Source organism: Prosopis cineraria, unplaced genomic scaffold, assembly GCF_029017545.1.
Source record: "Prosopis cineraria cultivar Desert tree isolate PC_DT_omini unplaced genomic scaffold, ASM2901754v1 PC11, whole genome shotgun sequence".
Classification (NCBI taxonomy): Eukaryota; Viridiplantae; Streptophyta; class Magnoliopsida; order Fabales; family Fabaceae; genus Prosopis; species Prosopis cineraria.
The window spans coordinates 8299523-8313588 of record NW_026555342.1 but is presented as its reverse complement, the minus strand read 5'-3'; the positions used below and the strand labels follow the sequence as shown (position 1 = coordinate 8313588).

Below are 14066 nucleotides of genomic sequence, written 5' to 3'. Positions count from 1 at the left end.
CATACATTTTTATAAATCGCCTTTGATTGGAATGATATCTAACACACGTGATTGGAATGACACATATAGAGAAGGAGGGAGAGGGGGAGATAAAAAACATTATCTTCTTGTGAACGCAAAATTCACGGAATACATGTTTGTAGGTTGAAAAAAAAAACACGGTTGTTTAAGGGGCGATATATATAATATTAGTGGATTATGGTACCAGAATCTAGGTCTTTTCTACACACACACAAAAACAAAAACAAAAATAATAATAATAATGAAGTTAGTTAGGACATGACCTATAAAAATCATTTAATGGCAGGAGGTTGGTAGAATAATATCCAGGGATTAATAAGAAATATGTGTGTGTGTGTGTGTGTGTGTGTGTGTAGGTCAGTTCATTCACGCACTTTAGCCACTCTTGTGTTTGTGAATATATGAATTAAGATGGAGCTGTCTCCCACTTATCAATTGGCTTTTGCATGAATATCCATCCACATCCCTTTTTAATTATTTCGGTTCTTTACATAAACAGTAACCTCGCAGGTCTCCACAAAGATGCTGACAAACACCATCAGCATCAAATCCAGCAAAACAAATGGTTGCCCCGCCTGGACCATACGCAGATTCCTCAGAAATTGCGCCACCAGTGGAGTAATTGCTTGCTAATTAATTAAAAAACAGGAAAAACTCAATGAATATCAAGATTGTTTTTTCTTTTTTCTTTTATTAAAAAAAAACCTCATTGTTAAGATGCATACTATTAGAGAGGATCAAAATGCCCTGATACTTATGCATCCGTAATTAACAAATTATACAATTAAAGAAAGAAGAGGAAGCTTTAAGGTGGATACACGCATAAATCATTCTCTGAGTGCTCTCCAATCTATTTGGGTCATGCTGCTCCTGCAATCCAAAACACCGCTTTTCAATCCCAAGAAATCATAACCATCGCCATCCGAGCTGCTTCCACTATTGCTCCCACTACTGTTGAGCGATGGCCGATCTGGTTGCTTCTGATTACGATGATGATGGGGAAGACTGATGGTCAGCTCAAGGTTCAGATCGGGGCACACTTCTAAGACGCCGGGTCGTTCGGAATTCGCACCCGTCATCGGAACCCGATCCGACTCTTGCTGTTTAGCAGCAGAAGCAGACGGGGCAAGAGATTGGTTCTGAGAAGCCTCGTTGAGAGGCCTGTGAGTTGCGGGGTCAATTCCTCTGCTCAGAAGCTTCCTTTTTATATGAGTGTTCCAGTAATTCTTTATTTCGTTGTCCGTTCTTCCTTGTAATCTCCCAGCTATCAGCGACCACCTGCACTCATATTAATCGCACCCCAGAAACCGAGTCAGTTGGTCGGTGGCATGTATCACCCTAATAATTTCTATCTCAGCTCACATTTTAAGTGGTTAATTAGCTTATCCACTGATGGGCCGTGTCGTTGAAAGTTGGAGGTTTTAGCCAGTGAATCACCTCAAAGATTGACATACAGATTTCAAGACGATATGAGTTACGTGTCATCCACGTCAAGAAAATGAGTCGGGAGCTTACTTGTTGCCGAGGAGACTGTGGAGCTTGATGATGAGCTCATCCTCTTGTTCGGTAAAATTTCCGCGTTTAAGGTCGGGACGGAGGTAGTTGATCCAGCGGAGACGGCAGCTCTTGCCACAACGGAGGAGGCCAGCGGCTTTGGGGAGAGAGCGCCAGCAGCCCTCGCCGTGAGCTCGAATATAAGCGACGAGACGGTCGTCTTCTTCCTTGGTCCATGCTCCTTTGTTGGTGTGAGCTTTCTCGCAGCAAGGAGACCTTCCCATGCTGGCGTGGCTTCTGCAACCTGCAACACAAAGGCCTGCCCTCGCAGGAGGAGCTTTATATACGAGGCTTTTGACCCACAGAACGGGGGAGAGATTTAGTAGGTCGGACAGGTATTGAGGGAGTGGGCGATCCAAAATACAAGATATATCAGCATCAATTATTCATTATGTTTAAAAGAGCATTAATTATGGGTACCCTTTAGGTAGGTGTAAAGTATGATGTATTTTAAGTATGGGCAACAGGGCAAGCCTAGACAAGATGTGAGTCATCTCTGCTCCTGCCTCCCTTGCCCTTCTTTCTTATTCCCTCATTTAATTCTCTACAATTCTGAGACTTGTATTGCGGGCCTGTTCTGTTCATTTATTTGTGCAGAATCATACGGTATGTATAATTCTGCAGGATGATATGTTGAAACAAATTAAAAGTTAGTTATGCCCAACTTCACGAGAGTGTTTTTCATTTTGCCCTCAAGCAGTCATTAAAAACAATCAAGACATAATTTTGATATGATTAGGCTGATAATGAATTTTCGGATTGGTAACAGGAGTGGTTAGGACGGAAATGATTATGGAGTACCTACCACAAAAGAGATCAGCTTCCTTGTGAGGTCCGGATCCTATCAGGGTGGAGAATCAGACTGAAAAACATAAATTACTTAGAGATGTGGTAATGGTAATGGTATTAAAATCAGTTATTTCAGTGAGGTAGTTGTGGTGGACATCCCTGAAAGAAATGTGAGGGTAAATTGGGCTGCTCATGTGGCCAAGTACAGGGATGGCAATGGTAGTTGTGGTTCTTTATTCCATTGCTTCATTATCGTGCGAGAGACAGGCCGAAGAGTTTCTAGAAGGACTAGAGATTTGGTTCAAGGTAAGAATAGGAACAGGTTTTGGAGTTTACTTTTTTAAATACTTCATACTAAAATTACAGTTAGTAATTTCTCCGAGATAATAATATTTTCATAAAAAATTATGAGAAATATATTGACAGGCATTCAAACCTTGCATATCAGTTCTCCTGGGTATAAAAGTCGTAGCAGGGATATTGTTTTGAGGATTTTCTCAACTTTGAATAAATATCCTGAAAGCGGTCTTAATTTAATTTGTTAAAAATATTCTCTCTTTAAGCAGAGGAAATCTAAATTATTCACTTTTCACTTCTCATGTCTTTCTCTGGCCTTTGTGGTGCAAGTTTAGGCAAGGCATCAAGAGGAAGGTTTGTGAAATTGGCCACACTTCTGAAAATTAGATGAACCAATTAAGGTAATGGTTTAAGAGCTAAAAATCCAATCAGGGATCAACCCAAGATCAGATAGGTCATGAATAAAATAAGATATTTTAATTTAAATATATAAAAATATTCATATTTAACTATGACAATAATAATAGTGAAATAAAGAAGCCCTAAATTCTCAAGTAAATAAAAAATTCATCCATAAAATCTTATACAAATATTAATTATAATTTTTTGACAATAATAAAATACAACATTAAAAATATTATTCAAAAGATTTAGATTTGATTTAGGGTTCAATAATGTTTAAAAGAGGAAATGGAGAAAAGGAAAGGAAAAATAATAATAAAAGTAAATTAGCAGGTTAACCCCATTAATCTATTGAGTTGACCAGGTTAATCTGGTTTATAGCCTTCCTGATTTAGGTCAACCAAACTGGCTTGATTACCTGTCCAACTTGTCAACTTGGTTTGGTTTTTTGTACCATGATATTGGATAGCTTCATTCACCTTATTGTTTTCTTCTTTGTGATATTTATATTTTTTTGGTTTTTCACAGGTATCGGTGTATTGGAAGCAATCTTGTTGAAGGAATTATCAGGCATTATTTGTGGGTGCCTCTCCTAATGGGACTTGAATCTTAATTTTTCATGTTATGAGGGATTAACCCTTTTCCACTAGACTTAACCCTTATTAATTTTCTCTATAATATTTATATTGACACTTACACACACATATGTGTGCGCATTCAGAATCTAACCTTCCCTAATTACCACAAAATAAAAAAAGAATCTAAGCTTCCCCAATTGGATGGTATGAGACTAATAAGACAGGAGCTCTTAAATATGCTTACTTAAACACAATTAACTACCAAGTACGAGGTAATCGAGGATTTAAACCCAACAAGAATTATCAAGTTTATCTAATTATAAAAATGAAATCCCAAGTTTTTAATGTTCAAAATATTCTCATAAACCATTAAACATTTGTAAATCAAAGATTAAAATGTGTGTGAAAACATGGGATTTCAAAATAGGTAAAAGCATTTGCAAAAAAAAAAAAAAAGAATTTCCTTTTTCTGCCAAAATGGCACATGCACCACGACGCGTTGTCTCTATGCCATGCATCATGATGTGAGGCACCATTTGCTGCGGCGCATTACACGAATTTGATAGCAAATTTTGCTACCATATGACAGCACCCGGGACGAACTTCTAACGTATTTGAAATCTCTATTCGATGTTCGATTGAGGTGATCCACATGTATATATAGAGATTTCTCCTAACTCTAGCTAATGATATAAGTTTTATGATCAAATTATTTTTTTTTACAAAAAGTTGGACATCCAATGCAAATCTTACTCCTATTTCACATTAGCTCGCATCTAGGGTGTCTAAACTCTAATACCAGTGCCAAAAGTCTACACCATCCCTTAGACCACATTCAATGGACCATTTTAGACTCGTGCAACACACAACAACTAGATCAATATGCATATATCATAAATTTACTACTCAACCCCTTGATTTACAAAAACAAGAAGAAGGAGATAACTTGCATAAAATTATTAATATCCATTCAAAAACAATCCAATTACACTTTACCCTACTTGTACTAGTATTTTAGCCCTGTGTAAGTTTTACAACCACATATCACTATCTTAGGGCACGAAAAGTACAAAATATTTTCAATTATAATGCAAGTAGATAAAATAATGGAATAAAATCTTAGTTGACAAATTAGCAATGCTTGATATGCAGAATTTAAAATTAAGAGGCCTACGAGTAGGATTTAATTAAAATCTTATACCTCTAGTCATTTTTCTTGATCTTAGTCCGATGAGCTAGATCCTAAAATATTGAATAATGAGGAATGAGTATAATCACTTAATAATCAAAGTTAATCTAGCTTATACAGTTGCATATCAATTACATATAGATGCAAATGAAAATAATCTCCAACATCACATTCTCATAAATCAAGTATAGCCTCATCCACAATCAAAGCAACCAAATAACTGAGCGCACAACAATTAACATTGAATATATCACAATTATGCACATTCTGGGGTCACAAAAATAATAACTATGCGCCCCTAATACAAACTGAACCATAATAATAATAGTCATATGGCTAGAACTAAATGCATGATTAATGCCAACTTTATATCCTCCTATTACCTTCGACATGAAATCGGTAGCTATTAATGGCTACGGCCGCAACTTGAACTAACCTGACCTTCCACTTGTGAGGAGCTACCGGGCCAAAGTTAACTCACTCACTTGTGTATCGTGGTTTCCCCCAATACTAACAATTATGGGATATCATACTCCTAATCTTAACTCCTTATGAACCAGTGGAGATTAGTTAGATTCGAGTTGTAACAGCCCTCCGCTCACCCCACCTCCCCGAGGTCTTTTGCGGCGTTGGACACTCTCTCCCAGGCCCCACAACAGGGCGAACCCACCCCTTACGGTGATCATTAGGAGACAAAGGCTTCCTCGCAGTAGTGTGCGGATTATTCTCCTTGCAGAGAGCCTCCCCAGGTTCAATCCTCCAACCTCTCCTACATAACAAAGTTGAGGCTGAACTTGGTGCCATTGAGTCACTTGACAAAACTCCAGTCAATGATCATGTTATGCAAATATGGACACTTATTATGTCATGTTAACACTATTACTAACATCGTATCACATCTACTATCCATTATTCTCCTCATGCCAAATGTCACACATTCCCAATTCTCTATATGTCAAATATCACATATCCTTTATCAATTACATAAGTAGAAATATGCACACTATTTTCTACATCAAAACAATTTCACACATTGCCAAATTTGCATCAAAGGATTCACAAGCATTCAAATAATTTTTAAATGATTTAAATCACTAATAAATAATTAACATATAACAATACGAATAAAATTTTTTTCTATTACCTCAAACCTTTGAGAGCTCAAAGTTTACCCCTCAAAACATATGCTTCCAAAGCTTCCAAATTCGCTTGAGTGGTGACAAAATTAGACAATCTACAACCAATCACAAGGACATTCATTAATATCCCTCTTTAAGCAATTTTCCCAATGTTTAACTCCACATTCTCATTTCATCAACATCATAAACTCTCCCCCAATCATACCTAATGGGTTTAATAGGTCCCAACAACTCACATTGTTATCAATGAGCCACTAAACTACCATTAATGGCCATTAAACACTCTAAATAACCTTATTTATTACCATTTTTGGATATTAATGGCCCTTAACAACAACTCATAAAATCATAAATATGGGGTTTAAATACTCTAAACAATTTTTATTATATTCATTTTAGTCAATAGGTTTGGACCCATAAATCATATAGACCAAAAATCACTCTCTCAACTCAAACCCTAACTTTAACCTTCATGAAAGTGGAAGGAAAGGGAAGAGGGAGGCTTAATGTACTTACCTTGTGTGTTAGAAAGTTTCAAAATGTCTCTAATGGTCTCTAAGTTCAGCCCTAATAGAATTATTGGTGTGCTCTTCGTTCCTCCCTCTTTTTTCTTTTGATTTTTTGAATAGACACGAACTAATTTAACTAGAATTTTAATTGTGCACCGTGATGCACACAGCCTACACTGTGGCACATGGCATAGAGAGGCCCACCTTTGTTGGTTGCCTTCGTGCATAACGGTGAACATTCCTCACACTGCTGTATATGGTACATAGGACCTTCCTTCAATTTTTTCTTACCTTTTGATACCCAGATGGCCTAACTTCACTTTGGACCCATATTTAAGGCTGAAATCACAATCAATTATATATTAGACCTCTCTGATCATACACCACATTAATAGTTTAATTACCTTCATTAAGTTTAGTTAATCGGGTTTAAATTTTTAGGATGTTACAAGAACTAAAAGGATGGGTGTATAAGTTGCTTTCAAACATGATAGCCTATAAAAGAAAACAATATATTTGATCAACTTTTTCACTACCCTCAAACACTCTCATGGTAATTCTACTCGTACAATCCTACTCTCCTTTAAAGCTTAGCTCTCATGTCATAAGAATATGTATGGCATGATTTAAAGCAATAGGTGTAGCTTTTTGAGGAGAATGAATAAACCAGCTAGTCCTAGTATGAGTTTGAGCATGATACTACCCAATCTTCACATATTTATATTTTGTGGAAAATATTTTGAAAAAGATGCTTTGTATAACTTGATAGCGTACTAGCCTCTCTCATCTTATTACTATTTATAGTTAAGGCATTAAACCCTAGGTATAAAGAATAAGCCACCTAGTAGAGGTAAAAACAAACAAATTTTTCATAGCAATAAATGAGGCCACTACTAACTAATCTAAGGTCCAATAAGTAAGCCAGGTGATCTAATAGGCTTAGGTGTATATGTTATGTTGGGCTTGAGAGCTAAAGTCCTATTTGTTTCAACATTTATTGCCCCGTAAATCTTTCTTTATAGGACGCCAAATTAATAAAACATGAAATTATATGGGCATACAATTATAATACCATTAAAATTATCCACATTAAGTAAGAGGTGGATGGAATATACATATAACTAGGAACACTCTTCATTCAAATTAGCATCACCCGTTTGGTCCCAGTCTGTTGAGTTGCAAATGCAATTATTACCGCTGGTTAGCCTACATTACCAAATGAAGGAAGAGCACTCCCCATTAGGATACAATGCACCAAATACTCCCTCTTTTTGGGCTGCTAGGTAGCAACTACCGATTATCATGTCATTTATGAATTACATTCATAAATATATTATCATTAATCAGCAAAATGTATAATTTTGATTGGTTGATTTTTGTATGGCTCAATTCGTCAAGGAAAAAAATTAAACACTAATTCAAAAACGGTAAAAGAAATCGAAATAAATCAATAATACCTAACTGTCATGTGCACCACCATCTTGATCACCAAAAATTAAATACACAACTAACATGATAAGTTAAACATGCCTACTCAATAGTTGCAATCTACCAAATGGGAAGGCTAGAGGGGAAGTATTGGCGTAGGATTTGCCTGGACACAGTGGCACTTGGGAGGCTGTCCAACCAAACAACCCCTACCTACCTACTTCCCTTTCCCCTGTCCTCCTCCACATCACCATTCCCCTCACGCACTTCGGTATCTTAATTGACACACAACAACAGCAGATATATCTCCAGTTCTCAACCTCTTCCCACACGTTTCTATTTAGGTATTTGTTTTCCTTTTAATTACAACATGATGATGTCCACCAACCTATGGGTGGCCATCTCATCAAGGCCACTTGAATTTATTACTCATCAAATCTATTTTATAGGCACGCGGACTCGTTTCATTTCAGCTACTAGTTGTCATCAAAAAGCACGCTCTCTCGTGTTTTGTGTAATGCGAACCCTCACATCAATTTAACATCTTTTACAAGATGATAATAATTTTTATGCCCAAGAGTACAAAATGTAGGGTGCGTGCAGCTGTTCTCGATGCCAAAATCTCAATCAATATAATCATCTATATAGTCCTGCTCCTCAATCTGCCCTCACAGTCTTCAGCACATGCGAACACCTGAGGCCTATTCTCTATTTATGTGTATCCTCTCACTGTTTGGTTGCACGTGCTGTAATATTTTAGACCCTGAGAACCTATCCTCGTACCACTTAAATATATTAATATGACAAACATGATTTCTTAATAATAGATCTGAAAAAAGGAATTGATGTTGAAAGAACATAATTGACTTCACAAAAGGGGTTGAGCTCTTCATAATATTACCCACAAAAATTTGTTCCTGATTGATTTACCCTATGGAGGAGGAGCTCATAGTTGAGCTGCAGATGTAAGGAATAAAGGATCCGTATTTATGTCCCTATAATGACAATTCATAAGGTGCACGGCGTGGTCATCAATAATTTCCCTTGCTCAGTATGACTTTCACACTACGAAAGAATTTTCTTTGCAATGTCCCTCTTGGGGCATCCCATAAAAAAGATTTCTTTATACTGATTCACTCGCACCAACTACTAACATGAATATAATCTTCTGAAGACTCTATTGTTTGTCTCTTCATATACTCAGAACAGCTGTTATATTATTCTAGTTGGCAATGAAAACAAGTATGCACTACCCAGCAGCAATAGAAGTTCATGAACGAACCCAATAATGCCCATATTATGTTATGGGTCACATGTACGTCGAATCCAAGACAGATCAACAAAGCTAAGCCTACTTCGCTCTCTTGCGAACTTCATACAAGTATCCGAGGATCACCACAGCAGCAGTGACAGCAACTCCAACAGCGCTTTGTGCCAGTATTATGCCATCCTTGATTTTTGGCTTTGAACTTGCTACAAACCCTTGCTCTGAAAGCTTCTTATGCGATTCAGCATAGTCTCTGAAAAATGCATCCTCGTCCTGGCAGAGAAATAGAGCGTAAATATGAAAACAAATACAAAATGAAAAAAAAAAAAAAACAACAACTAGTTATGCACTATCTCAGAAAGACGACTTTGCTCCAAAATCCCCATGCACGTTCCCGGTTAGTTAGTCAAGTAGACGACAGTTGGTGCTAATTGCCTCGTGTTATTCAGTTCCGAGTGGAAGTTCAACTCTCTAGGGTTGAGTATGAAGCTGAGGACTGGAAGACCAGAAGAGGAAAAAGAAGAAAGAAAAAAAGACGAGGAAAGCATGTACTGAAGAAGGCAAAAGTAAGATTTACTTGAACCGCATCGGTTAATGCCTAGTTGGAAAAAGTGGCGCCAAAAACACGTCCAAACGAAAAGGGAAAAAAAGGCCTAATAGGAAAGATAAATGGAGAGGAACTTGAGCCGAAAAAAAAAAAGGAGAGGAACTGATAGAAGTGGTCACATATCAACAAAGAAAATTGATCTAGCAGACTTGCCAATCAATTTGTGTAAGGAAGAATAATAATCTATTATCTACAACATCAAAATGGCACAGATAGCAAAAAAGACCATGTACTATCGTTAGTGTAACGCTTATCATAACAAACTATTACTGAACGCAACTGCATCAGACCTAAAGATTAACCGATGGAAAGTCAACAGCTTCATGCCCAATATATTGTAAATAAGTAGACTTAAAGGGGTGCTGCTTTGAAAAGAAAAAAACAAATTGCTTGCACATGGCATCATCAGTATTGCAGAAAGAAATTCAAACAATGGTCATTTGGATTAAAGATATTCCAGTTACCCTTGCATAAATCTCAACATAACGACGAAACCCAGGATCCTCCAATAATGCTTTGTCTGTTGGAAGTTTGAGTAGCCCCTCAGAATCTCCTTTTAACAGTTCCCTGATACAAACAACAAGGTTTAACTGAGACAATTTCATGCTCTACAAATTTCCATGAAGGGGTCAAATGTGAGAACTTTGCAAGCAGCTCAAATCTTACACAAAGTATGAGTTATCAAACTTCAGAGGTTCCTCTGTCCAAGGACCATCGAACCCTGATCTCTCTGGATGTGCCCTTCCCTAGTAATACCAGAGCAAATGAACTAAGAATGTCTGGTGATAACCACAGAAAGTCAAACGAGGATAAAATAAGGAGGACAAAAAAAGGAGATTTACCAGAGTGTGCCCCCCAGACAATGCAACAATATCCTTGTCAGACAGGCCCATTCGATAAAAGATATCACGGAGATGAGGTGCACCTACCAGTAGCATTCACATGTTCATATTCAATCTTATAGCATTCAAACTCATCAAATCATGTAACAACCTTACAATTAAATATTAAGCAACAAATTTTTCAGCTCTAGGAAGAAAAGACAAGGAAAGGTGGAGCACACACAAAGAATGATGAACTCACCTTGTTTAGCATCAGGAAGACGTCCTTCTCTGGGACATATATTTGAATCCTTCAAGAGGGATAAACATTGACGTATATTAACAAGAAACACATGATACCATTACTAAAATTCTAAATAAATGCCAAAACATACCCTTCTCCCAGGAACAAAGTCAATTGTGGGACCTCCGGTAACCTCAACTGCAACAACACCAGCGAGCTGGGAGCACAAGGAGCAAGAAATAACCATTGTGTTCCTTCATATTTACATAACTTGCATGGCACGTGCTCAATTATTTACTTATGAACACAAATCTTGCTTTGCATAGGGCACAGGATCTATGCAATTAACAAGTAACAACACCCGCTGCCAAGCTGCACATAAACTGAAAGGTTGGGTTGGCCCGGCAGTAACTGGCTACGTGGGCCAGGCCAAAAAAAAAATCACCACTGTTTCTGGCTCCGCCCAGCTCAATGAGTACAATTAGAAATAAAATTATAAATAATCTAAGGCCCCTATAAGTATGATTTAGGCGAGAGAGAGAGAGAGAGAGAGAGATGTAAAATGTGTATTTTTGAAGTTAAAAGCAGCAGTACTCTTTCCCCCCCCCCCCCCAAAAAAAAAAAAAAAAGCAGTGCCTAGAACACGTTTTCAATTCAACTATCAACCTTCATGGAAGTGTGTTTGACCATTCAGGCCAGAGTTATAAACCCGCTAGGAGGTGAAGAAACTTATTTTATCCCTATGCCCTCGTTCATCTTTCTTCCGCCCGCCGTCGGTATAATTTTCAGAAAGCACTAATTGTTGCACTCTCGGATCTCATGGAATAACTAACCAATGAATAGTCGAGAAAATATGCTCCAGAATATTGAAGAAATCAAGATTGTCCCTTCGAAGGGTTTATAATTATATAGACCGTTCATCCAAATTTAAAGCACATTCTAAGACAACTTTATCATAACTTTCAAAAAGCACACCTTAGACAAAGACAGAATAGCCATTTTCAAATTAATATGATGAGACGAAAACGGCTTTAGAGTTGTCAGAGTTAATGAGGAAGGGATGCATGCAGCCTTTACATCATAAGCTTACCCCTCATAAAAACCTGACAGAATAAGGATACCAGGGCATCACTTCAGATATCACATCATATATCACACTAAATCTGTACATTCAAACTGAATCCATGTACCTAATATTAACAATGATCAAGATGGAAAATACGAACATGAAATGGATTGATTGATTGCATCTGAACACCAAACAAGAACCTGGGCGATACAAGTTGAGATTTGGGAATCACAGACTTTGAACAAAAGCAATTATTGGGATTGCAAGGGGAAGAAAATAAAACCCTGCACCTAACATCAACAAGAATGTGATAATTCTAGTAAGATAATGCAAAGATCAACTAAATGCAAAGTCCACTCTACACTTTACAAAAAACAAAAACTAAGTTCATTCTTCTGGCATATGAATAAAGTATTTACACGAGCATAGATTTACATTATGGTCTAGTGAAAATAATAATCACCTGGTATAGGTCTGCATACGTTATCCTAGGACGCTTGGCCTTCACTTCCTCTGCCATCAGAAAATAAGGAGAAAAATGAGGGAAAATCGCCATATGCAGCATAGTGGAATAGATTCTACATTGACACAAGCCATGACAACCTTTAAGTTTAGAATTGGATTTGTAAATTTATAACTACAGTTCTGCGTAAACCCACCAACTAGAACAAGATTTTCCTAGTTACGGTTACTGTCTCAGGCAGACACGTTAAATACGACATCGTCAGTATCCTTATATTTGAAAAATTAGATCCATAAACCAGAGAGTGTCATAGTCACAAATTAATGAAATATATCCACAAAAATGCTCGGTCCAAAAAAAAAATATCCAGAAAAATGCATATGCGTATGCCAGTGTTCTGTCACGTATGAGAGTAAAACTTACCACAGAAGTCAATAGCCTTCTTCAGGCCACTATTGGAGCCATGTGAATACTCTTCCTCGTTCCTTATGGAGCCATTAGGCCCACCCGTCTTCGTCTTGGCATCATAAGTTCCTGCATCGTGCCAACTACACAAGCACACAGATAAAGTGAACAGAAAGATCAGATAATTATACGATAATAAAGATGATAAAGTACATGTTTAAGAACTGCTGGAAAAGCCATAAAAGAGTAATCGAGAATTGGATTATCCACAGCAGTTCCGTTGACTACGGATGAAGCTCAGGTGATTATTAAATCCGAATACTCCATTCAGTTTAATCAGTGTATAGAAAATTTACGGAAGAGTCAATAAAGGGAGGGGGGTAAGTTACGCCAAACGAAGCATGATAGGAGCGCAGTTCCTGCTGGCGATGAGAGCACGAAGATCGCGGCGAGCCTTATCGATCTCTTTGAGATATTCAGTGTCCACCACGGGAAACGCCATTGGGAAATCTGATGCCTCTGGTGGAAAATGGAAATGAGCAGAAACCGTTGAATAAGAGAGAGCGGAGTGAGGACTTTAATTGGCAGGGCAGAAGCAAACAAAATGGTTACGAGCAAAGAAAGACCTGTAGTTTGCGTTGCGATGAGAGGATAGGATAGCCCGCGGGTCGCGCTCTCATGCGGCCGTCCTCTTCTTGGTCCACATGAGATCTCTACGTGTCAAAAACCTGGGTGACATATTTGATATTTCTCACATGCTCCTCTTTTTCTTCAGTAAACCACCTCGGAAAAATCTGAACATTTCCTGCCGCGAGAGCGAGTCGTGATTTGAATCTGAGCTTTGAACTTATGATCGAATTTAACTCATTCAATAAGTGAACTAATAAAATTAACGAGTGCTTAACTAAATAAAAAGTGTGTACTTTTTAGTTAACGTATGTCTGCAGACCTATTTCATGGACTTAACAAGTTGGATCTTAGATTTTTTTTTTTCATGAAAATTAAAAAGTTTAGATATGAAAGATGAGCAACACAACCAATCTAATCATGTGTATTTGGACTATTGTTAGGGAGAAATAAAATAATAAAAATATCCGCAAGACAGCCTTTTGTTTTTTTTGTTTTTTTGTTTTTTTTTTTTTTTGGAGAGAGCAACAAGAAAGAGTGACGCTGTTATTCTGCAGGGCAGCGCAAGCGTTGGACGTGGTTGAGAGACTTGCAAAAGCCCAGATGATGGGTGAGCACAAGGGTATTTAATAGAGTTGAGAATAAAGATTAAATTTA

At 37.5% G+C, this 14066-nt stretch overlaps 2 protein-coding genes across 2 annotated transcripts; both read right to left on the bottom strand.

Annotated features, from left to right (window-relative positions):
• Positions 1-680: 680 nt before the first annotated feature.
• On the bottom strand, positions 681-2231 carry LOC129286611 (MYB-like transcription factor 4). Its single transcript, XM_054922563.1, has 2 exons — positions 1537-2231; positions 681-1299 (listed from the first exon to the last, which is right to left on the bottom strand). The coding sequence occupies exons 1-2, from the start codon at positions 1797-1799 to the stop codon at positions 849-851; spliced, it is 714 nt and encodes a 237-aa protein (XP_054778538.1). The 5' UTR covers positions 1800-2231; the 3' UTR covers positions 681-848.
• Positions 2232-9015: 6784 nt separating this feature from the next.
• On the bottom strand, positions 9016-13388 carry LOC129285750 (L-ascorbate peroxidase 3). Its single transcript, XM_054921619.1, has 9 exons — positions 13172-13388; positions 12801-12925; positions 12378-12427; positions 10997-11062; positions 10864-10912; positions 10623-10705; positions 10447-10526; positions 10245-10347; positions 9016-9446 (listed from the first exon to the last, which is right to left on the bottom strand). The coding sequence occupies exons 1-9, from the start codon at positions 13282-13284 to the stop codon at positions 9258-9260; spliced, it is 858 nt and encodes a 285-aa protein (XP_054777594.1). The 5' UTR covers positions 13285-13388; the 3' UTR covers positions 9016-9257.
• Positions 13389-14066: the final 678 nt, after the last annotated feature.

Coding starts and splice junctions, on each gene's coding strand:
- LOC129286611 (XM_054922563.1), bottom strand. CDS start 1,799: ATGGGAAGGTCTCCTTGCTGCGAGAAAGCTCACACCAACAAAGGAGCA. Junction 1,300..1,536: donor CACAGTCTCCTCGGCAACAA/GTAAGCTCCCGA, acceptor ATATGAGTGCAG/GTGGTCGCTGATAGCTGGGA.
- LOC129285750 (XM_054921619.1), bottom strand. CDS start 13,284: ATGGCGTTTCCCGTGGTGGACACTGAATATCTCAAAGAGATCGATAAG. Junction 10,913..10,996: donor ACTTTGTTCCTGGGAGAAGG/GTATGTTTTGGC, acceptor TCCCTCTTGAAG/GATTCAAATATATGTCCCAG. Junction 10,706..10,863: donor TCTTCCTGATGCTAAACAAG/GTGAGTTCATCA, acceptor TGCTACTGGTAG/GTGCACCTCATCTCCGTGAT.